The sequence below is a fragment of the Megalobrama amblycephala genome, linkage group LG7, assembly GCF_018812025.1.
Source record: "Megalobrama amblycephala isolate DHTTF-2021 linkage group LG7, ASM1881202v1, whole genome shotgun sequence".
In the NCBI taxonomy this organism is placed as follows: Eukaryota; Metazoa; Chordata; class Actinopteri; order Cypriniformes; family Xenocyprididae; genus Megalobrama; species Megalobrama amblycephala.
Window position 1 is genome coordinate 28,502,999 of NC_063050.1, and position 23,364 is coordinate 28,526,362.

Below are 23,364 nucleotides of genomic sequence, written 5' to 3' on the forward strand. Positions count from 1 at the left end.
TACACGATACGCTGAGAGGTGCCACACTTGATTAAGTTAGCCGTTTCTCCAATGGTATGAGATACAGACCCTCTCATCTCCCTATAATAAACAATCTCTGACTTCTCCCATCTCAAGTTCCTGCCATTATTCATAAAAAAAAACAAAAAAACCCCCTCATAACTCACACATACATATGTGTCATAAAATAAAGTCTGGTAGAATTATTAGGCCTATTTTCAAAAACACATGCGTATTTGCCTGTACAAATGATCACATTTTATGCTTTTCTTTTATTCATACAAAATAACTGTATTTTTATGACTTTTATTTTGATAGAAAATTGAAACCTGAACGACAGGGAAGTTCGTTCATCACGTGTGTTTTTCTGGAGCACACACAACAAGTTGACAGTAAGTTGTTTCGCTGCTTCTCCTTGTAAAAATGCTCTGCCTTTATGAAGCGTTTCCACTGACTAATTGTGAAGTATTTAGGGCGCTTAAACGTGGACTGCATCTTTTTATTTTTATGTTTACAGTCATTTATAAAACTTACTGCTGCAATGAATTACCTTTAAACTCGTCACGTGACAAGCTTTAGACCCATGTTATTTAAACGTAACTAAATTAACGTAGCATAATGCGTGATACGTCGTCATGATCCAAGATTAATCTTACACTGATGCAGAGACGTTCATCACCTAAAATTACCCGTCAACTGATTATTAACCAAGTAATTTGTTTACTGCAAATGATAACTCACTGATTCTACTGCATGTATGTTGTGTTACTCACGCTGAATATAATGTATCTGGATATTTTGAGTAAAAATGTGATATAAACATGATGACGTTTAATGGGATATATATATATATATATATATATATATATATATATATATATATATATATATATATATATTCCATTGGGATATTAAACATGAACTGTTCAATACGACTAAAAAATAGGCATATAGCATTTAATATAATCAAACTAATAAACCTTGCGTTTTTATGCTCTTTTTACACATTTAGGTTATTATTGAAGAAAATGGGCCGTTTGGACGGGAAAGTGATAGTCCTCTCTGCAGCAGCACAAGGAATTGGAAAAGCCTCTGCAATAGTAACCATTTATTTTACTTCAGTCACTTCCTGCTTACAACTCTATAAGTTTTCAGCACTCTGCTGTGGCTTATTGACAGCCCTGTGTGCCACTTTGATGCATATAATAAATGGATTTACTCTGAGGGTTTACAATTGCCATGTGTTTTCCTTTTCAGTAAAAGCTTGTCATGCAAAGGCTGTCAGCATGGTATTTTGTGGCTGTCAAGTGTAGATGCAGAATTCATGGACATAGTAATAACACTATAGTAAATGTTAAACCCAGCTCTAGGGAAGAAATTGTCTAGCTTTTGCAACCTATTTTCTATTTTTACCAGCATTTTTTTTATAATAAAATTGCTATAATTAATCATTAAGGGGTGAAGAAAAGAGTGTCTCAGATCATTTAGGCAAATTTGATCTCTGTGAGTCAACAGCACGTTATCAGCAGAGCGCTGGAGGTGGTTAAGATGCACACCTGCTAGGTGAATAAATTTCCATATCAAGTGAATATTCAAATGGTTATTAAATGAGAGAAGCTACAGATTGAGGGAACGCTCTAGCCCTGAGCCAGTTGGCAGATCACATGGAGGGAACACATGCCATTGCACAAATTGTCGTCAAATGAAATCTCACTGGCGGAGTGTTATTGAAACGTTTATATGGTAAGATTTTATATCACCTCAGCCCTGCTGAGTGCACTAACCCTGCTCAAGATGAGCTATAAGATACCTGTTGTCCGATGAAATGGATTTGATGAAACTTATCAAAGGTTTGAATTCATATCCATTGCTATGATATTGCATTACATTTGTCCATCTTGTAGTATTGAGCATGAACCTGACTTAGAGGTTGAGAAAGTTAACAAACATCATGTGATTGTAGTAGTAGTGTGATGAACGAGAGTCTGGCTCGGAACACACACTTGATTGCTCAGTCATTGAAACAAAGCGCATGTTTTTATTTGTAATGTTATAATTACATAATTCTAATCATGCATGTTGTTGTTTATTGACTTTAACTGTAATGGCATCTTAATTGTAACAGGCTTTTGCCAAGGAAGGTGCTCAAGTCACCGCTACAGATATCAACGAGGAGAAACTTAAAGAGCTGGATGGCATTCCAGGTATTTTACTCATTGACTAGCCATGTATTGCCACCTAGTGGGAAATGTGAAAAAAAAAATCTTATTTCCCAGCTATGTAATCTTAAACTTAGATATATAAACTATTAATACCAATTTCCTCAATTATGAATGACAATGATTAAAAATAACATTCTGTAAAATCTTAATGAAATAAAATCCAATTCACTTTGACTTGAAATGTTGAAATATGAATGTCTGTCAGAATTACATTTTTTTTTTTAAATGCACTACTGTTTTTTTTGTTTTTGTTTTTTCAAAGAAGTCTCTTATTCTCACCAAGACTGGATTTATTTGATCAAACATACAGTAAAAATTGTAATCTTGTGAAATATTGCTACAATTTAAAATAACCTAATTTTAATGTATTTTAAAATGTAATTTATTCCTGTGATGGCAAAACTGAATTTTCAGCATCATTACTCCAGTCTTCAGTGTCACATGATCCTTCAGAAATCATTCTAATATGCTGATTTGATGCTTATTAACATTTATTTTTTATTAATGTTGAAAACAGTTGTGCTGTTTTGTTTCAAGATTCTAGAAAGTAAAAAAAAAACAGCCTTTATTTGAAATAGAAATCTTTTTTAACATGATAAATGTCTTTAATGTCACTGTTGAAGTATGTTAATATTTACAGAAACATTTTAATGATTTTTTAAATTTAATTCTGTTGTTATTACCTGAAATGTCTAAAAATATATATATTTTTCAAATCCAAAATGTAGTGATGGACACCTGGTCATGTGTGTTTGCTTCTTAATTTCCTCAAGCATCTTCTTTGATCTTTGAGCATGTCTATATCAGACTTATCCCCCACAAAGAGATTTCAAAGGCTAGTGGGCCTTTTTTTAGCCCCCCTTTTCACACCGCTCTGCTTTGCCACATAATCCCATTATGTTGGAAAGAAATTGCTTTAGTTCAAGGGTGCTTCTCCCCTCAGGCTTTTGTATGCTCTTCTGATTCCTGGAATGTTTTTTTTTCTCCCTTGCTTTTTTAGGTATCAAAACCAAAGTTGTTGATGTTACCAAGAAAGACCAAGTGGAGGCCCTGGCCAAGGACTTTGACCACGTGGATGTGCTCTTCAATGTTGCTGGGTTGGTAATCAGTGAATATATAACTTAAGCTAACTTTTAAAGCTAAAAAAAAACAAAAACCCTGGATATTATATTGAGTTTCTATATGTAGCCTATCCTGCCTAGTTTCAGAATATACCATCTTCCAGAAATCACATTTCATGAATAACAAAAAAGCATGTCTTTGTTTCATTTTTGGGTGAACTATTACTTTAGTGTGCACACAGTTTCTCATTCTTTTTTCTTTGAAATAGTTTTGTCCATCACGGCTCAATACTGGAGTGTGAGGAATCGGACTGGGACTTCACCATGAATGTGAATGTCCGTAGCATGTACCTGATGATCAAGGCCTTCCTTCCTAAGGTCATCTTGTCCTTCTCCTCTCTAGGATTAGACCAGAACGCATGCTACCTCTTACATTTAGAGATTATTTTTTCATCCCAATCTCTTTTGTTCTTTGGGTTTAAGGGTTAGTTCACCCAAAATGACTTTCGTTTCGTTAAACTTTTGTTCATCTTCTGAACGCAAAAGAAGATATTTTTAATGAAATCTGAGAGTTTTCTTTCCCTCCGTTGACAGTCTACGCAACTACCACTTTGACGCTTCAAAAGTTCATAAAGAGATTTTAAAACTAATTCATATGAATTGAGCAGTTTAGTCCAAATTTTCTGAAGAGACTCGATCACTTTGTTTGATGTGACAGTTTAATTTAGGCTTTTATTCACATATAAACACTGATCAGAAAACATAAACAGACATTGGTTCTTGCGGAAGCTCAAACACATGAGAATGAACCTTATTGGTTCTTGCAGGCGTCAAGCAAACATGCTTGAGCTCCCATTTACCACAAATGATGTGTGAGTTGATGAATGTTTATATGTGACTAAACGGCTAAAATCGGTTCATCATATAAAACGATAGTGTCTCTTCAGAAAATAAACTGCTCAATTCATATGGATTAGTTTTACGATCTCTTTATGAACTTTTTGAAGCGTCAAACTGGTAGTTGTGTAGACCAAATGGAGGGACAGAAATCACTCAGATTTCATTAAAAATATCTTTGTTTGTATTTTGAAGATGAACAAAAGTCCCACGGATTTGGAACGACATGAGGGTAATTAAATGATGACAGAATTTTCATTTTTGGGTGAACTAACCCTTTAAGAGTACAAAACATGTGGTTAAATACTTAAGCCTTCTGACGGCATAAATGTGCTCAAACATTGTTCCTTTTGTTGATGAAATATGAATGTCTGTCAAATTCATACACTTTTTATACATTACTATGTGAATGCTAACTTCAGAAATCATTCTAATATGCTGATTTGCTGCTCAAGAAACATTATTATTAGGTGCGTTCATGCCATGTAGTCAAGTCAAATTCCCTTATTAATTATGAGATTCCAACTTGTAAAAGCAGCACGTCCTCCCAAACTTGTAATTACTAAAATCTATTTTCTGAGAGCTCCAACTTGTACCACATGATTGCTGTACCACCTGACAGCTGTACAGATTAATTTTGGCATTGATAAGTGTTGCCATAGAAATGTATAATTCCGAGGATTTGAACAGCTGAGTGGAACGTCAAATGTTGTCATCTTGTAATTACGGTAATTCCCACATGGCATGAACGCACCTATTATTAATGTTGAAAAAAAGTTGTTCTGCTTAATATTTTTGTGGAAACTGTGATACATTTTTTTAAAAGGTAAATAGAAAGTTCAACAGAACATTTATTTGAAATTGAAATTTTTTGTAATATTATAACATTATAAATTGTAATATTATAACAGTATAACATAGTAACGTTATAACATTAACATTGTAACATCGTCTTTCCTGTCATCGTGCTGAATTAAAATATTAATTTCTTTAATAACATCATATTTATGACTTTTGAACAGTAATGTATATCTGGTAATATTATTATCATGGGATCCATGACAGTTGCATGAACACAATAATCCTGTCTGATTTGAAGAATGTTACTTTAACCAGTCAGCCAATTTAAACTAAATTATCCATCCCCTTATCCATCTCTATAGATGCTGGCTCGTAAATCTGGTAATATAATCAATATGGCATCTGTGGCATCTAGTATCAAAGGTAAATATTATTTTCTGATTGAAACCTATATGCATTTTGATGCTGAATTGTAAATGGGCCTCTGTAATACATCATGTTATATATTGAGGTTTGGCCCTTTGCTCCTAATTACATGTGATGATTGACATTGTTCCATGTAGCTCTTGGCATATCATCTTACCCCCCATTATCTCCAGTTCAGCTGATGCTTGGATAAATTCCAGGTCAAGTGAAGTTTGCCCTTTCCTAATTGCTCATCCTTAATTGCATGTCTAGGAGTTGCTAACAGATGTGTCTACAGCACATCTAAAGCTGCCGTCATTGGACTGACCAAATCAGTGGCAGCCGATTTCCTGGAGCAAGGGATCCGCTGCAATTGTGTCTGCCCTGGTAAGCTACTTTATTGAGTGGTTTCCTCTATTGAGTCCCTGTAACATACAAAAACGCCTCTGTACCTAATGATTAAATGAGTCACTTTGCTTCTCTTGAACTTTACAGGAACTGTAGATACACCATCTTTACGTGGGAGAATTCAGGCCAGTCCTGATCCAGACCAGGTACTGCTTCCCTATTACCAAGACATTGTGCTACACAGCCAAGTGACACAGTAATCTAAAGCTGTTTGCGTAATCTTCAAATGTGTTTATTATTATTATTATTTATTTTTTATTTTTTTTTACAAATGCAAAACTCAGAATCTTGACCAAAAATGTATGCACCTCTTGATGGAAATAAATGTTATGTTATTTCCATCAAGAGGTGCATCAATTTTTGTTCAAGATTTTGTATTGACAATGCAAGAGTCGAGCACTCTGTAAAGTCTACTCCAGCACATCCCAAAGACTTTCAAAGATATTAAGGTCTAGACTCAGATGTGCCAATTCATGTGTGAAAATGATTCTTCATGCTCCCTCCCAACCATTCTTTCACAATTTGAGCCTGATGAATCTTGATAATGTTATCCTGGAATATAACCATGATGCATCTTCCTACATGGTTGTTTAAGAAATGAAAAGCTGCACACTCCACACTGTAACAAATATTATCATGATTTTAACAGTAAAAGACATTTTTACAGTTTAATTTGTTTATTTCAATTTACAGTGAAAAATCGTGAATTGTTATTCCCTGAATTCCCTGCATGACACTTCACATTTAATGTATTTTCATTTAAATATCTGTTTCTTCTTAGGTTTTCTTAGTTTTTTTAATCAGTTATGTACATTAGTTTTATGTTATATCTATGTTGTTACATTAATGTTCATTAATGTTATTGTTAATAATGTTATTAATTAATGTTTATCAAAACAGATGTAAGTACTTCATTAGGTCAGTAAATTAACATTATATCAGTAAATGAAATTCGTTTTTTTACTGTAAATTTACGTTAAATCTGTAAAATCTAAAATGTTGCTACTGTATTTTTTACAGTAAATTTATGGCAACAGCTGCCGTTTTTTACCATAATTTTAACTAATTTTTTATTTTATTTTACAGTGCATCAATTAGAGTTAGAAGAACTGTTGCCAAAAACACACACACACACACACACACACACACACACACACACACACACACACACACACACACACACACACACACACACATATATATATATACACTACTGCTTAAAAGTTTGGGGTCACTGTTTTGTTGTTGTTGTTTTTTTTGAAAGAAATTAACTTTTATTCAGAAAGGATGCATTACACTGATCAAAAGTGACAGTAAAGACATTTATAATGCGACAAAAGATTTATATCTCAAATTGATGCTGTTCTTTCTGTAAACTTTATATTCATCAAAGGATCCTGAAAAAAATGCATCTCAAAATATATAAATTAGCACAACTGTTTGCAACATTGATAGTAATAAGAAATGTTACTTGAGCACCAAAGTCAGCATTTTAGAATGATTTCTGAAGAATCATGTGACACTAAAGACTGGAGTAATGGCCGATAAAAAATCAGTTCAGCTTTGCCATTACAGGAATAAATTACATTTTAAAATATAAAATAAAATAGGAAAGAGTTATTTCAAATTTTAATAGTATTTCGCAATATTACTGTTATACTATATTTTTGATTAAACAAATGCAGCCTTGGTGAGCATAAGAAATTTTCTAAAACATCTAAAACATACATCTTACCGACCCCAAGATTTTGAACGGTAGTTTATATTTATATATATATAATATATAATAATATATATATATATATATATAATAATATATAATATATATAATCTGTGAAAATAATTTCCCCTTTCCTATTTTCCTATTCCATTTTTTTATTTTTATATATATATATATATATATATATATATATATATATATATATATATATATATATATATATAAAATAGTCTAAACAATAAAACACTAAACAGTTTTTTTTTTTTACCAGCAGCATTTACTAATCATATAAACACACAGTTCAGCCTGTCAGTCTCTCTGTCATAGAGTTTCTGTCTTTCACCTCAGGCTTTTAAAGACTTTATGGCCAGACAGAAGACTGGTAGAATGTGCACAGCAGAGGAAGTGGCACATCTGTGTGTGTACTTGGCCTCAGATGAGGTGAGTACCCTCTTCTTTTCCATTATATCATTTTTAGACACACCACTTGGATCTTTATAAGGGTTTCTACACATGTTATTAAAGCTTTTAAGTTTAAAATTAATCTAACGTTTTTTCTTCCTGCAGTCTGCCTACGTTACAGGAACAGAAGCCATCATTGATGGAGGATGGAGACTCTGAGGATGTTTTATCACTGGCCAAATCTAAAAAAATCAATGCTGCTGTGGGTTCTGTAAATCCATGTCTTGATTTCATTGAATACTAAATCGTTATTAGCCTATGCTTGCAGTTCATAAACTACATATTATGTGTTATTTCCCTCTTGTATTTCTTGTTACTATATTGTGGATGTGAAGCTCACTTATTGCTGAACATCATGTCATCTAATTTTCAGCATTGTTAAAAAATGAATTGCTTGGTTGAAATAATTGTCAAATGTAATCAACATTATTTTGTCAATTACTATCTTCTTTTAGTCTTATTCGTGAATCAAAATTAAGAATAGTAAACCATGTTTTTTTATTAAAAACCCATAGTTAGTAATTTAAAAGAATGATCTTTGAAACTCTTAGATTTTATTTAATTTTTTTTATATGTGACATTTATATGTAATACAAATGAGCCATATAAAGCATAAAACACTGTGGATGTCCCATGATTAGGAGATCATAATAAACAGAAGTCTTTTGACGACGTCTTGTGATTGGTCCGTTGCTGTCAAATCTAGCCAATCATGCTGCACAAGGGGCGGGACTTGTCAGAAAAGGGGTTGGGAAAATAGCCTGATTGGACCACTTTATTTCTTTGGGTTGGACGAACGCAGAGCCGGTAAAACAACAGCTTCCATCTGTCACCCACACTTCCGGATGCCTCCACCGGGTAAAAGATTAACCTTTAAGGTGTATCCGCGCATTTGGGGATCAAGCGCGAGCGCGTATTTTCAGTAATCTTTGTTTTTGTATGTATAGACCTCAGCACATGCCGGTTAATCCATTGAAGACATCAAACTTACCGATACATCCGCGTGAGATTTGAAAGCAGTTTGAAGCCATGATTTTTTTGTTTCATTGCATGTCAGTCAACTGATTTATTTTTGATCACAAAAATAATAATCATCACATAGAAAAGACGTTGTCTTGATCACGCAAAACAATGTGACGTTAGGCATGAACCAGAAACGAGGGAATATAAATATTAGATAAATGTACATAAATGGACTAACAACATTGTAATGTCAGTGATGCTCAGTGAGTGGTTTACTACAGTCTTATAAACAGAGACCATATGCCACACACTCTTCAGTCTGATAAAGCACCATATGGCCCAGTCGTCGCGTTTAGTCCTGTTACAATCCGATTAACCTGTTGAACAAACCAGGCGCTTTTTTCCCCCTAGTACTCGTGATATTTCCTCATTGAGGTTCATTGAAAACACCTAATCAGGCTTTATCGATAGGTTGATGATTTAATAGCTATTTATATTTACACAGGTGGAGTCTTGATGAACAGGAGCCGGTCATGAGCGCGTGCAATGGCTAGAAGTCCCGCGCGAGGATAGAGCAGAAGTGTAGTGCCATGGAGGATGCCCATTCCAGACCCCATTCAGCTCACTCCACTTACTCACAGAGGACTGAGGATGCAGCCTCCGTCTTGGGGAATCATGCTGAAGTAGGTTATTAGTCAGACTTTATGCTGTAAAATTGGTTCTAAGAAATGGGAGAGTTGCCTTTATTGTTGTTATGTAGTGTAGAGGAAATGTTATGCATCTTCATAGCTGATCTTAAGACTTAAAGAAAGATTTAACACTTTATAATAACCGTAATTTATATAATTGACAAACATTTTAATGCATTAGTTCAGTAGTTTATGTACATTCAAATATGAATAAGAAAATACAGTGAGAGTGTATTGGCAATGCTGATTCTTTTTTACATTTTTAATTTTTTTTTTTATTTAAATAAGTTATTTACATATTTGTCAGCATAAAGTTTGATTTAAAATTTGTTTGGGAAAAAAAAAACATTGGGATTTTTTTTAGTATTTTGTTATGTTCTTTAAAAACAGCAGTCAAGCTAAAATAATGTATTTTTATATTAACATTTTTGTCTTCTTTTTTTTTCAAAATCCTTTCTTTAAATCCCGGTTTCCTGACAATTCTTATTTTTTTATGGAATATTGCAGTATTTATTATTAAAGGGCTAATTCACCCCAAAATGAAAATAATGTCATTAATTACTCACTCTCATGTCGTTCTACACCCGTAAGACCTTCGTTCATCTTCGGAACACAAATTAAGATATTGTTGATGAAATCCGATGGCTCAGTGAAGCCTGCATTCAAAGCAATGACATTTCCTCTCTCAAGATCCATAAAGGTACTAAAAACATATTTAAAACAGTTCATGCGAGTACAGTAGTTTGACAAGAATATTTTTGTGCGCCAAAAAAACAAAATAACGACTTTTCAACAATATAGTGATGGGCGATTTCAAAACACTGCTTTGGAGCTTTACGAATCGAATCAGTGACTCGGATTTCCTATCAACGGCTAAACTGCTGAAATCACGTGACTTTGGCGCACAGAATCACTGATTCGATTCGTAAAGCTCTGAAGCAGTGTTTTGAAATCGGCCCATCACTATATTGTGGAACGACATGAGGGTGAGTAATGACATTATTTTCATTTTTGGGTGAACTAAACCTTTAATGATTTATCCGTGCTAGTGTTGTCAAAAGTACAGACCGTGATACCAAGTCGGTACTGAAATTTAAAAAAAAAATGACACTGTTGAGTGGATTCATAAACACCTCTGATAGGCCATTGTGTTCACGCGCTCATCAGATATGTGTGATTGGCTACAATGATCAATGCTTCAAAAACATGTTGTAAATAGACATCAATGACGCTCTTCACCGACTTGCTTTCAAATGCTCCCGCTTTCAAAACACTTTCAAATTCAAACACTTCTGTGTGCTTTCAAATGCTCCCATGTGTTGATCATTGTAGCCAATCACAGACATGTACGATGAGTGCGTGTACACAAAGACCAATCAGATTTCTTTACGAATCCGCTCAACAGCGCTAAAATCATCATATTTTTAAAATTTCAGTACTGACTTGGTATCGCGGTCGGTACTTTTGACAACACTTTAAAAAAAAAAAACTTGCGCTGTTGTAATTTAATCAAAATAACTTCCACTTGCAATGGTATCTCTTCTATTCTCTAATGCTGTGTTACGACAATCACAATAGGGAAAGAATGACTATTGCAACTTCCGTTTCATGCCAGCTTCATATTAAAAACTATAGGTGTGGTCTCAGACATTTGGAAATACATCATATAGTACTGTGTATTATATTCTGAACTGGATAAAGCATCTGCAAATTTAGATTTTGCTACTAAGATCACTGTTCATCCCTTCACTCTTCATTTTCTGATTCAGCATCACCTTACTGTCAGTCAGACAGTCCTTGTGGTTCCGAAGCGCCCAGAGAGCCCCAATCTGAGTGTGACTGAGGAGACGACCTTTGTCCCACGACCGGTGTCTTCAGTTGACGCTTACACCAACACAGACCCTCCGTACGAATGCTGCCCTTGGCTGCGCAGACTATGCCCGTGCCCGCCCAGAGGCCTGCTGGCTGCAATTATCACCAAAGGTTAGAACAGAGTCAATAATCTTCCAAAACCTGATGGTAGAGACTGCATGTGTACTAGCATTCAAAAGATTTTTAAAAGTCTTTCATGCTCACCCAAATTGCATTTATTTGATAAAAAACAAACAAAAAAATACAATAAAAACAGTGTTTTTGTTTTGTTTTTTATACTTGTGTTGGTTCTCAACCTTTTATATATATAAAATGTTGTGAATAACTTGTGTTCTGCAACTATTACGAATTTATTGAGAAATTTATGGGATGTCAGCTTAATGGAAAATATCCAGTCTTCCTTTTATTCTGTAATGTATGTATGACTCCTACACAAAAATAAAATAATTTTTTTTTTTTTTTTATGTTTACTGAGTGATCTGCTGGCTGACTAAACCCAGTATCTGTTTGTTCTTGCAGTGACCATGGCCGCTGTGCTCTTTGGGGTGGTGTGGTCCATTACAGAGAAGGAATGTCTCCCGGGCGGGAATCTCTTTGGCATTGTGACCTTGTTTATTTGTGCCGTAGCCGGCGGAAAGCTGTTTGGACGCATACATTTGCCGAACATGCCACCTTTACCTCCCCTTCTTGGTATGAGCAATTTCTTAACATATTAAGGTGAGGTCACATTTGTGAAATTTTGCCGGCAAAAAAAGGTCCATTGTCAATATTGAAGCGATATTGTCTGTGTGTGGAACTTTTTCGCCCTCACGGGAAACTGCAATTGCACAAATTTGTGTAGATATTGACCACAAAGTTTCATTAAATGTGACCGCACCTTAAGAAAATAATGGCTATGTTCGGGATGGAGCATTAACCTACTGCATACTTCACAGTATATACTGTATACTACCTGTTATTAACCATCATACTATTTTTGTACTGAAAAAAAAAATAGTCCAACTTATGAAGTCTTTCAGATGGTAACTTGGATAAGAACCTTAAATCTGAACTTCTACTTCATAGTCTTCTACGTATTTGAAACTAATTTACACTACCACTATTTTTTTTTATTTATTTAATTACACTTTTAATCAGCAAGTATGCATTAAATTGATCAAAAGTGACAGTTAAGACATTTATAATGTTACAAAAGATTTCCTATTAATGTAGTTCTTTTGAACTTTCTATTTATTAAAGAATCCTAAAATAAATGCATTGCAGTTTCCACAAAAATATTAAGCATTACAGCTGTTTCAACATTGATAATAAGGAATGTTCAGCATATCATGTGACACTAGCTATGATTCCATCCATCTATTTAATGCAAATTTTGGATTATTGCATAACAAAAAAAAACGCCAAGATACATTCTAAACATGCGCAAAAAAACAAAACAAAAACGTTTGTGCTCAATTGAAGCAGATTTTTTTTTATTCAATAAGATGACATGCTTCAATGGAAAAGCATTTAATAAATAAATCCCTTGATACACAACCAAAAACTCTGGACTAACCAGCTGATTCATTTCATTTGCACAGCATCTCAAAAGTTGGTTTTATTATTCTGAAATGCCTGAGCCAAAGTCTGTTATCAAAATAGTTGGGTATAATTGCATCCCAAAACTGTCTCACACGATTGCGTTCGGAGGCGGATGCCTGATACTTGGGAACGCAATCGTGTGAGACAGTTTTGGGAACATGACAGTGTTTATTTCATCTGTTTGCATTGAGGTTCAAGGAAAAGTGACAAGTTTGTTCTCTTGAACACATGGGATTGAAACAGTGCATTATTTGCAAATGTTTTATGTGATATTCCAATTTTGCTCATAAGTTAAATTCACAATTTTGGATGAAAATAGCTACTGAAGACTGGAGTAATGGCTGAAAATTCAGATTTGCCATCACAGGAATAAATACTTAAAAAAAAAAAAAAAAAAAAAATTAAAACAGAAAAGTTATTTTAAATTAAATTTTTCACCATATTACTGTTTCTACTTTATTTTTGATCAAAAAATGCATGCAGCCTTGATGGGAGACTTCTTTTAAAAAAAAAAAAAAAAAAAAATCTGTCCTACTTTATATTAGGTGTCCTTAACTACTATGTACTGTACTTACATTTAAAGTAATCATTTGATACAATGCACTTATTGTGTACATACGTTTTTACATTGTACTTACATTTTTAAAAAATCCTGCATGTAATTACATCTGTAATTAATTTCTGTAATTACACTTTTGACCCATCCCTTACACCTACCTATACCAGCACCACTACCACTTGTCCCTAACCTTACCCGTATCCCACCTCAATAGCAGAAAAAGAGTTTTGCAATACACTATGAGCACAATAAGTACATTGTTCTTATTTTTTGATTGAACTACATAGTAGTTAAGGCCACCTAATATAAAGGGGGTCTAAAAACTCTACTCTAAACTTTTGAACGGTAGCAAATAATTCAGTTTTTCCCACAGCTCAAAGAAAAACTGCCTGTGTTATTATTATTTTTGTCTATTAACAAAGTGGTCAGTTTCACTGTCAGTGTGAGAACTGTTATGAATAACTATGGGATTACTGTTTGTGTTATTCAGTTCTGTTGTTTTCTCTGTGTGTGTCCGCAGGCATGCTGCTGGCAGGCTTTATCCTCAGAAACATCCCTGTGGTGACAGATGCAGTTTACATTGATATTAGATGGTCCTCTTCTCTGAGGAACATCGCCCTGGGTGTCATTCTGGTCAAGGCTGGGTTACAATTAGACGGCAAGGTATGAAACCGCATCAGCCCCTGTGAAGTTACACCCAAAACATTGCGGCTGACCCGAGATGATGTGCCTCCATACTCTTTAGAATTCTCTTTCAGTCAAACACCATTGATTTTTTATATTTGATTTGACTTTTCATTTACTGAAAACTGTACAATAAGAAAAATTGGTTTCACTAAATTGTTTTGTTCTAAAATAATACATTTATGTGTGTTTCAGGCTCTGAAGAAGCTGAAAGCTGTGTGTTTGCGTTTGTCCATGTTCCCTCTGACCTTTGAGGCAATCACTATGGCTGTGGTCTCCTATTTAATACTGGGTCTTCCATGGGTCTGGGGCTTTATTTTAGGGTAAACCATTGTTTCTGATAAGATAAGAATCTCTTTGAAAGGTCTGCGGCTCACAACTGCTCTGATTTTCTGCTCTGTAGGTTTGTTCTTGGGGCTGTTTCTCCTGCTGTTGTGGTTCCATCCATGCTGCTTCTCCATAAGGAAGGGTACGGTTTAGAGCAGGGTATACCTACTCTTCTCATGGCTGCATGTAGCGTTGATGACATCATTGCCATTACCTGCTTCACCACCTGCCTGGGCATAGCTTTCGCCACAGGTATGCCAAGAGACTAAAATGTAGCATACACATAGCATATATTCCTAAATTAAAATGAATGAATAATTAAATGAATGAGATATTTTGGATACTTATATCAATAATTGAACCACAGAGTCTGAAACTGCTTTTAGACACACAGAATATGTTTAGGATAGATGATGTGCTATATTCTTTTGTATTTACACTAAAGATCAAAAGCGCTTGAAAAAGCTTCCAGATCACTGATAGTCTTTGGTTTCCATGTTACCACTGCTTTCTACAAATTCCACCAAATATTTTCAATGAGATTTCAATCTGGAGACTGTATAGGCCACTCAAGAACATTCTGCGACTGATCCCTGACCCAAGCTTAAGTAGATCATTTGGATGTATACTTTGGGACAGCTGTCCTGCAGGAAAGTCCATTGATCATCAAGCTTCAGTCTGCACCGAAGGCGTCACCATCTTTGCCAAAACGGCTTGATTCTTCAAAGAGTTCATGATGTCCTTCATACAGTCAGGATTTCTACTTCCTGCAACAGCAAAGAACACCCATAACAAGACTGGACCACCACCAGTTTTGACCATGGAGATGGTGTTCTTCTGCTCATAAGCTTTGCAGCTTTGCCGAATGCCACTCTTGACCAAAAATAACATAAAAGCTGACTTGAATATGCTTAAATTCATTTGGATATACCTGTGGAGTTGTGGAAGAATGTTTTATGGAGGGATGTGACCAAACTGGAACTTTTGAACCCATGGATCAGTGGTACAAAAAAGGAAATGGATGGATGATTCAGCTGCGATAAGTGGGAATTCATTCAGCACAACTCTCACAGTGCATTATGGGTATTCTCTAGTCATTAAGTGTTTTCCAGTTGCACACTCATTATTACAGTGCATTATAGGATTGAACGAGTGTTCTTGATAACGTCCACAATGGCTTCGGACACCACTACAAATGGCTTATCCCTCAAATATAGGGTGATTTTGAACAGAGCCCAGGTATTATGGACTTCTTTGGTGTTAGTGGTCCACTTTATATTAGAGTGCTCTCTGTTGCCCTCTGCAGGCGCTGTATGGTTAAACGTGCTGAGGGGACCACTGGAGGTGTTAGGTGGTGCGGTCGCTGGTGTGGCCTTGGGGTACTTTCTACATTACTTCCCCAGCAGAGACCAGGTATGTGAACAACTTTATGATTGCGAAGTTCATGTTCAATTCAAAAACTGATGTGGAATTGATGATGTCAGGGTAACAGGTTTCATGATTGTTGATGATTTGTGTCTTTTGTCTTTGCACATAGGGAAATCTCATCCTGAAACGCTCTTTCCTGGTGTTGGGGCTGTCCGTGTTTGCTTTGTTTGGCAGTAATGTGGCTGGGATTCCTGGTGCAGGAGGTCTTTGTACACTGGTGCTGGCATTTGTGGCTGGAATAGGCTGGGGAAAAAATAAGGTCTGAATCTCTTCACCAAAAACACACATTTTTTAACTAAAATCTCAAAAATAGCTGTGAAAGAGATGAGAGTTTTTCCTACTTTCTTTCTCAGTCACATATTTATACACTCTCTTTTTTTTTTGCATCAATGTCAAGTAATAGAATTAAAAAATATGAGAGTGTGACAACAATAATCAATCTTTCTACCCGTTTTGTAAGATCACATGTTTGATTTCTCTGTGTATGTGTGTTTCAGGCACTGGTGGAGGAGGTGGTGGAAAGGTTTTGGCATGTGTTCCAGCCTCTTCTCTTTGGTCTCATCGGTGCTGAGATTGTTATTAGTTCTTTGGAGGTCACGACTGTGTGTGAGTGTCTGTGCTGTTTTAGTAACAGAGCTGATTGGAAAACACTCAAAAGGGCTTTTCACACTTGAAGTAGTTAAAGGGATAGTTCACCAAAAAATGTCATTTACTCACCCTCAAGTTGTTTCAAACCTGAATTAATTTCTTTCTTCTCCTGAACACAAAAGAAGATATTTTGAATTAGGGCTGCACAATTTATCACACAATATAAAAAATAACATTGAACATAAACGCGATTATCGCTTACACGCGATTATGAAATTGCAAAGGCTACGATTGATTTTTATGCGCAGCTTGTCAATGAAGTATGGCTCCAAATGCTAATCCATCTGGAAGCACTGCAAGTTTGAGTCCCTTATAATGTACATTTAAAAAAAGCAACACATGTCAAACATCTTTCCAGACATGAGAAGCATTTAATAACATCTTGTACAACAAAAGACAGCATTTAATAACATGATTTTACACCAAACTCACTTCATAACGACAGTTGAGCATCCTTCTGTGAGATGATGTGGCTTCTTACACATCATAATAACATCATAATAAGGCAGTCGTGTGTATATTAGTCATGTTTAATCAAAGTGTTTCAATCTTCTGTTTATTCAGCTACAGTGATATGAGGCATGTTTTCTTCTTCTGCAGCAGGGTATATTTGCAGGTTCTGGGCTAGAGCGCCCTCTGGCTTTCAGATGGAGAAGCATTTACTACTGATCACAGCTGACAAGCTGCACATAAACTAATCACAGCCTTTGCCAAATCATGTGCAGTTTAATCGCGATAAATCGTGCAGCCCTATTTTGAATAATGTTGGAACCAAACAGTTGATGGTCCCCATTGACTTCTTTAGTATTTTTTTTGTTTTTCCATACATGGAAGTCAGTGTGGCTGTGACTGCCCAAAGCATGTAAATATGAGACACATGATTTGTTGTCAGCTGCTAAGCATTTAGCCGTAACATTTTTCACACTGCACACCGCTTGGCACCCAAATGCTGGGTTAACAGTGCAAAAGCCTGAAATTTATGTCGTTTTTATGGAGTTAAGTTGATTAACTCATTGATTAGCATGTACTGTCACGTATCTTATGTAAGAGTTAGGGGAAATCTGGAACCGCACGTTTGGAGAGACTTTATGATTTATGAAGGATATAAAAGTGGGTGGGTGGGTGGATTTTTACCATTACAGGCTGGTTGTGTACACACACTGTGGACACACATCTGTGTTCAAACACCTTTATAAAATTGAATTTTGCATAATAGGTCCCCTTTAAAGTAACTGGGATGTAAGCAGTGCGCACTTTTGCACACGTGTAGTGTTTTAAACATGCAGCTGATCTATTCTAATTTAATATGTCCTCAGTTCTGGGTATAGCAGCTCTGCTCATCGCACTCACGGTACGGCTGCTCATCACTTTTGTTGCGGTACTGCGAGCTGGCTTTAACCTGAAAGAGAAAGTCTTTATCGCTCTAGCCTGGATGCCGAAAGCCACAGTACAGGTAAAATTGCCTAGTATATCAACCTATATATAGAGCTACTATTGTACTTTTGCTTTCTTGTCTTTATCCTGTACCCATTCCTTCTAGGTTTCTTTGGACAAGAGTAAGCTAAATGACTATAAAATGAAATTAAATGCATATGTGAGATCCTTAACAGAGCAATCCTGTTATGTGATTGGTTTCAGGCTGCCATAGGCTCTACAGCTCTAGACATGGCACGCTCCAAGAATGACCTTGAGCTGCAGAAGTACGGCATGGATGTCCTCACTGTGGCTGTGCTGTCCATTCTCATCACCGCTCCTATTGGGGCGCTTCTCATCAGTCTGCTCGGCCCTCGACTCCTGCAGAAACCAAAGAACCCTGAGTGGGGTGAGATGTTTGTACACACACACTCACATACATTGGCCACTTTATTAGACACACTTGTTCAACTGCTTGTTAATGCAAATATCTAATCGGTTCAGCTCAATTCAGTATTTGCGCTGAGATCTGAGATGTGGCTTTTTGGGTGCGTGCTTTGGATGTTTGTCCACAAAGCTTCTCACACAGCGAGTACCAAATTGAGTTCTCTTTCGCATCTTCTTACACTTGAATATTTAAATTGGCAAGGCTTGAAAACACATGCAAAGGATAAACTTTTGTGACGATGCAGAACTAGCCCAATCTGGACAGTGACACTTCCGTCAATTGTCCCGTGCTTCATTCACGCTGGCACCTGGCAGTCCATATTGTCGAGCTCTGCTATATTTTGTACAGGTTTGATTTTGTTTTGGCAAGTATTTAGTTTACCCAGAGAAAAACATTGGATCATGCAACAGATATTATACAAGGTATAATGCAGTTATTTATTCCTCATGCAGTTAATTATTCAAAACCATCGGTATCTGCCTTTTTCATGCTGTAGCCGATATGCTAATGCTTTTAAGTGGATCAAAAACTGGCCGATAAATATTAGCGGCCAATACACATGAAGTCTGTTCCAAACAGTTGGCATCAGTTTTGCTTGGATAAAATAAGATAAAGTGGTTAAAGTTTTGCTTTGGTCAAAAAATCATTTGGTTGAGAAAAACGTATTTATTATATGAATTATAAAATAATTTAAATTTAAATTTGAACATTTTAGCCAAACCAAGAACCAGAAAAGTGCAACCTTTTAAGTATAATTGTTAAAAATAATATTTTGAATAAATGAGATTTTGACGGATGCCGCGTCCAAGACGCCCAGCTCAAATACAAAATATAGTCAAAATAATCACCGTGTAAACTCCCGCTCATATTTCACATCACTAGGATGCCAAAACTGACGACAAGAGATTCGGAGTTGAAAAACTTGAAATTTCTTTGTTCTTGTCATCCATAACTGGACTTTTAAAGGTGATAAAGAGGATCTTTTCGTCGACTGAGAAACCAAAGACTGTTACTGAGTTTTTTAAATGAGCGCATGCGTAAGAACAACCCCCCTCCTTTCGAGGGAACGCCTCACAAAACTCGTGCACGAGTATTGGAACACGAGTGTTTACCACCGGCATTCGCTGTGTTGTTAGTGTTCATTATGTCGGACTCACCGCAGGTAACTCATAATCTGCAGTTGTTACTCCTGTCTCTGGACAAAAACATTGCATGCGCCGCCTGTGGAGTGTGGAAAGTTACTGGAGCGCGCAGCCGCGCTCGTCTCTCACAAGGAACGTCATGGCAGTGATTGACAAGCCAGAGGGCCAATCCGCGCACGTCTCTCACAAGGAATGTCACGGCAGTGATTGACAAGCCAGAGGGCCAATCGTTTACGCGATGATCGCGTAAACGATTGGCTGATGTTTTTAAGGCCCTACCTCCTGCACAGATGATGTATATTAATTTTATTCCTTTCAGTGCACCTAATAAATCTATGTCTAAATAAATGTCTTTTATCAGTTAGTAAAGACAGTTTCAAGTAATATTGCAAAAATGTATAAAACAAAACATCCTCTTTAGCACCTTTAAGTGTATTAACTTCATCTGCAGGCTACAGCAAAATAAAGTATGGCATAGCAATAAACACAATTAAACCAGACAAAATTTAACCATTTAGCCATTAAAAACACGAAAAAATCAATGAAAAAAACGTTGGATAGGCAAATCTAGCGGTCTCGCGAATCCAGCCGCTTCGCTTCTGAAATGCTTCTGGTGTCCGTCCACGCAGAGGACGGAACAAAACCTCGCCGGAGCCGTAACGCGCCGCAGACCGCAGTGTAAACAAGGCTTTCCTCTGACGAAAATGACTTGAACACACATGACGTCCTAAACACCACTTCCCACCTTGTAAACACAAACTTCCCAGGAGCACTTGAATGCACCATATCGTCTGACTGTATTGGAACCAACCTGAGAAACACACACACACACACACACACACACACACACACTTGTATATGTGGTTTACGGGGACTCTCCATAGGCGTAATGGTTTTTATACTGTACAAACTGTATGTTCTATCCCCTTACACTATCCCTATTCCTAAACCTCCCCATCACAGAAAACTGTCTGCAATTTTTTTAATTAAAAAAAAAACACAGTTTAGTATGTTTTTTAAGCCATTCAGTTTACGAGGACACAGGAAGTGTCCTCATAAACCATTTTTACGTTGTAATATCCATGTCATTATACATGTGTCTTCATAAACCATATATACAAGAACACACACACAAATCAGCCACTTGTGAGGTTTCATGATGGTTAGGATGGTGCCTTTAAAAATGAGCTGACTTTGTAGACAGTTAACAGGGTTTGGTCAAACCTCAAAACTAAACTGCATAGCTCTGCGAATAATACTGAAGCAGGTTTCTGCAGTTATCTCACCACACACACACACACACACACACACACACACACACACACATTTTTTATATTAATATATAAATATTCAATGACACAATGTGGATAGCAGCTAATCCATTTTAATAAACAAGCTACATGAGATGCACATGGAAATGTATCACCACAGCTTGGAGAATTTGCATGCTGGCAGGGTTACCCTTTGTCCTGTTTCATTCTGTGTTTGTTTGCCTTATTGTTTGTACAGTGCTGCCTCTCAACTTTGCTAATGTGTTGGGGGGAGGGTGGATCAAATGCTCCAGCCCCTATAATTAAGACCAGTAGATTCAGTTTGCTTCTGATAAACCTGTAAAAACATGCATAAACCTGTGTTTTGAACAAACAATCATATTAACACACATAGTATCTGTGACACTAAAGACTGGAGTAATGTTGCTGAAAATGTAGCTTTGTCATCACAGGAATAAATTACATTTTAAAATGTATTAAAATAGAAAACAATTATTTTAATTGCAATAGTATTTCACAGTAGTATTGTTTTTTGTTTTTTTTGTTTTTTGATGAAATAAATGCTGCCATAGTGAGCATATGAGACTTCTTTCGAGTCCATTGTTTTAATTGTCATTTTCTCAATTGCAGCTGTCAGTCAAGGTGCTCTGTCTGCATCAGGGACACCGGTGACATATGAAAGTGCCCTATGATGTTTCTGGAAGGCTTCTGGGAAGTGACACCCCAGCGTCCAAGGCTGCTGATCATCCTTTTTGTCCTCAAATTTTGATTCACAAACTCATTACTATGACCCTCTGAAGTCAGAGTGCAAAAGTGGCAGACATGATTTCAGATGAAGGAACACAACTTGTTTTTTTTTACCTTCCAAGGTGAATGAAAATCACTTGCAGTATTTCTTTTACAGATGAGAAGTTCCAAGTAAGTATTCTCCGAAACGTAGGATTTTAAAGGATTACGCTATGCTAAGGATTGATCATTTTTAGCACTGTCGAGTACAAAAACTGTTGTTTATGAATATATTTTTTTCTAACTGGCTGATATTGTGTTGATAGTATTTCTAAAATGAGTTATTCCAGATATTAATATATCAGTAAGTGTATAATATATATCAAGTGACTGCATATTAGTTTTACAGAAAGTCATATAGTGGCCAGTGTTGTCATGACTATGTTTGGAATGGAATACTAGCTACTTTCACTGTGCTGTTTATACTGTATACTTTGGAAGCTTGTTTCCGCCACAGAATAAAAAAAAAAGAAAGAAAAGAAAAGGATAATTGCGACACTTTATCTCACAATTCTGACTTTTTTTCTCATAATTGCGAGTTTACATATAGTAATTCTGAATTATTTTCTCAGAATTGTGATATTAACTCGCGATTGTGTTATAAAGTCCAATTCTGAGGAAAAAATACTTTACTTTATATCTCACAATTTCAGAATTGTCAGAATTGTGAGATATACTAAACTATTTTGAGGAAAAAAAAACAATTTTTACTTTTGTATCACGCAATTCTGACTTCATAACTCATAATTGTAAGTTTAACCCCTGGTTTCACTGACAAGGCTTAAGATAGTCTCAGACTAAAATGCATGTTTGAGCTGTTTTAACTGAAAGCAATTTGTACTGACTTATCTTAAAATATGTCAATGCCATTGTTTTGTCTCAAGATGCACACCAGTAATGTTTTTTTTCTAGGGTACATTTATAAAAGCAACTTAAATACCCTACTTGAACTAAGGCCTAATCCTGGTTTAGTCTAAGCCGTTTGTGAAACTGGGCCAGTATCTCGCAATTCTGAGAAAAAGTCAGAATTGAGTTTTCATCTCGCAATTCTGACTTTATAACTCGCAATTGCGTGAACATAAGTCAGAATCGCAAGTTTATATCTCACAATTCTGACTTTATATCACGCAATTCTGACTTTATAACTCACAATTGCACATTTATATCTCAATTCAGAGAAAAAAAATCAGAATTGTGAGATAAAAAGTTGCAATCAATGTTCCCTCTAATTTTTTTTCTCGCTGAGCAAAACTTTTCTCTGTTGAGCGCACATTTTGGCCACCTGAGCAAAAACATACTTTATATCAGACCTGTACAATGAACGTAAACGCACACAAAAAAAATGGTTTTATCATGCAACTGTAACATTTAACTTTAATGTGCCGTTTCTATTTTATTTGACCCTTATGTAACTTAGTGATTTATTAAATAATATGTATGAAAACAAGCAGTTCAGTCACACTAAATTAAGCACATTTTAGGTTACTTGAGATTTTTCACATTGCTGTATTAACTGTACCAGTCTTTACCGAGAAATTCTATTAAAAAATAATTTCTGTCCTCCTGCAGGACAGTTC

The 23,364-nt window shown here is 35.8% G+C and overlaps 2 protein-coding genes and 1 long non-coding RNA gene across 6 annotated transcripts; 2 read left to right on the plus strand and 1 right to left on the minus strand.

Moving 5' to 3' along the window:
* The first annotated feature begins 264 nt into the window (after window positions 1–264).
* On the plus strand, window positions 265–8,648 carry bdh2 (3-hydroxybutyrate dehydrogenase, type 2). Of its 2 annotated transcripts, none has more exons than XM_048196939.1 (10): window positions 265–392; window positions 1,013–1,100; window positions 2,126–2,204; window positions 3,223–3,319; window positions 3,553–3,661; window positions 5,344–5,404; window positions 5,660–5,773; window positions 5,882–5,940; window positions 7,863–7,955; window positions 8,082–8,648. In XM_048196939.1, the coding sequence occupies exons 2-10, from the start codon at window positions 1,029–1,031 to the stop codon at window positions 8,133–8,135; spliced, it is 738 nt and encodes a 245-aa protein (XP_048052896.1). In that variant the 5' UTR covers window positions 265–392; window positions 1,013–1,028; the 3' UTR covers window positions 8,136–8,648. The 2 variants fall into 2 exon arrangements, with proteins under 2 accessions (XP_048052896.1, XP_048052897.1); XM_048196940.1 differs by lacking the exon at window positions 265–392 and adding an exon at window positions 467–711.
* A 121-nt stretch (window positions 8,649–8,769) lies between these two features.
* On the plus strand, window positions 8,770–22,342 carry si:dkey-162b23.4 (sodium/hydrogen exchanger 9B2). Of its 3 annotated transcripts, none has more exons than XM_048196936.1 (13): window positions 8,770–8,834; window positions 9,445–9,622; window positions 11,398–11,611; window positions 12,020–12,190; window positions 14,161–14,303; window positions 14,520–14,647; window positions 14,728–14,903; window positions 15,958–16,064; window positions 16,189–16,338; window positions 16,577–16,685; window positions 18,044–18,180; window positions 18,366–18,549; window positions 21,632–22,342. In XM_048196936.1, exons 2-13 carry the CDS (start codon window positions 9,530–9,532, stop codon window positions 21,691–21,693), a joined length of 1,674 nt encoding a protein of 557 aa, XP_048052893.1. In that variant the 5' UTR covers window positions 8,770–8,834; window positions 9,445–9,529; the 3' UTR covers window positions 21,694–22,342. The 3 variants fall into 3 exon arrangements, with proteins under 3 accessions (XP_048052893.1, XP_048052894.1, XP_048052895.1); XM_048196937.1 differs by lacking the exon at window positions 8,770–8,834 and adding an exon at window positions 8,844–9,028; XM_048196938.1 differs by lacking the exon at window positions 8,770–8,834 and adding an exon at window positions 8,858–8,979.
* On the minus strand, window positions 15,029–17,179 carry LOC125272241. Its single transcript, XR_007185793.1, has 3 exons — window positions 17,160–17,179; window positions 16,797–16,836; window positions 15,029–16,322 (listed from the first exon to the last, which is right to left on the minus strand). It is a non-coding gene; the product is annotated as an uncharacterized LOC125272241 (long non-coding RNA).
* Window positions 22,343–23,364: the final 1,022 nt, after the last annotated feature.

Excerpts from the sequence above, each read along its gene's own strand:
- bdh2 (XM_048196939.1), top strand. The coding sequence starts at position 1,029 with ATGGGCCGTTTGGACGGGAAAGTGATAGTCCTCTCTGCAGCAGCACAA. Across the intron at positions 1,101-2,125 it reads TTGGAAAAGCCTCTGCAATA|GCTTTTGCCAAGGAAGGTGC; the intron begins GTAACCATTTAT and ends TAATTGTAACAG. Across the intron at positions 5,941-7,862 it reads CCAGTCCTGATCCAGACCAG|GCTTTTAAAGACTTTATGGC; the intron begins GTACTGCTTCCC and ends CTTTCACCTCAG.
- si:dkey-162b23.4 (XM_048196936.1), top strand. The coding sequence starts at position 9,530 with ATGGAGGATGCCCATTCCAGACCCCATTCAGCTCACTCCACTTACTCA. Across the intron at positions 9,623-11,397 it reads TCTTGGGGAATCATGCTGAA|CATCACCTTACTGTCAGTCA; the intron begins GTAGGTTATTAG and ends TTTCTGATTCAG. Across the intron at positions 14,648-14,727 it reads GTCTGGGGCTTTATTTTAGG|GTTTGTTCTTGGGGCTGTTT; the intron begins GTAAACCATTGT and ends TCTGCTCTGTAG.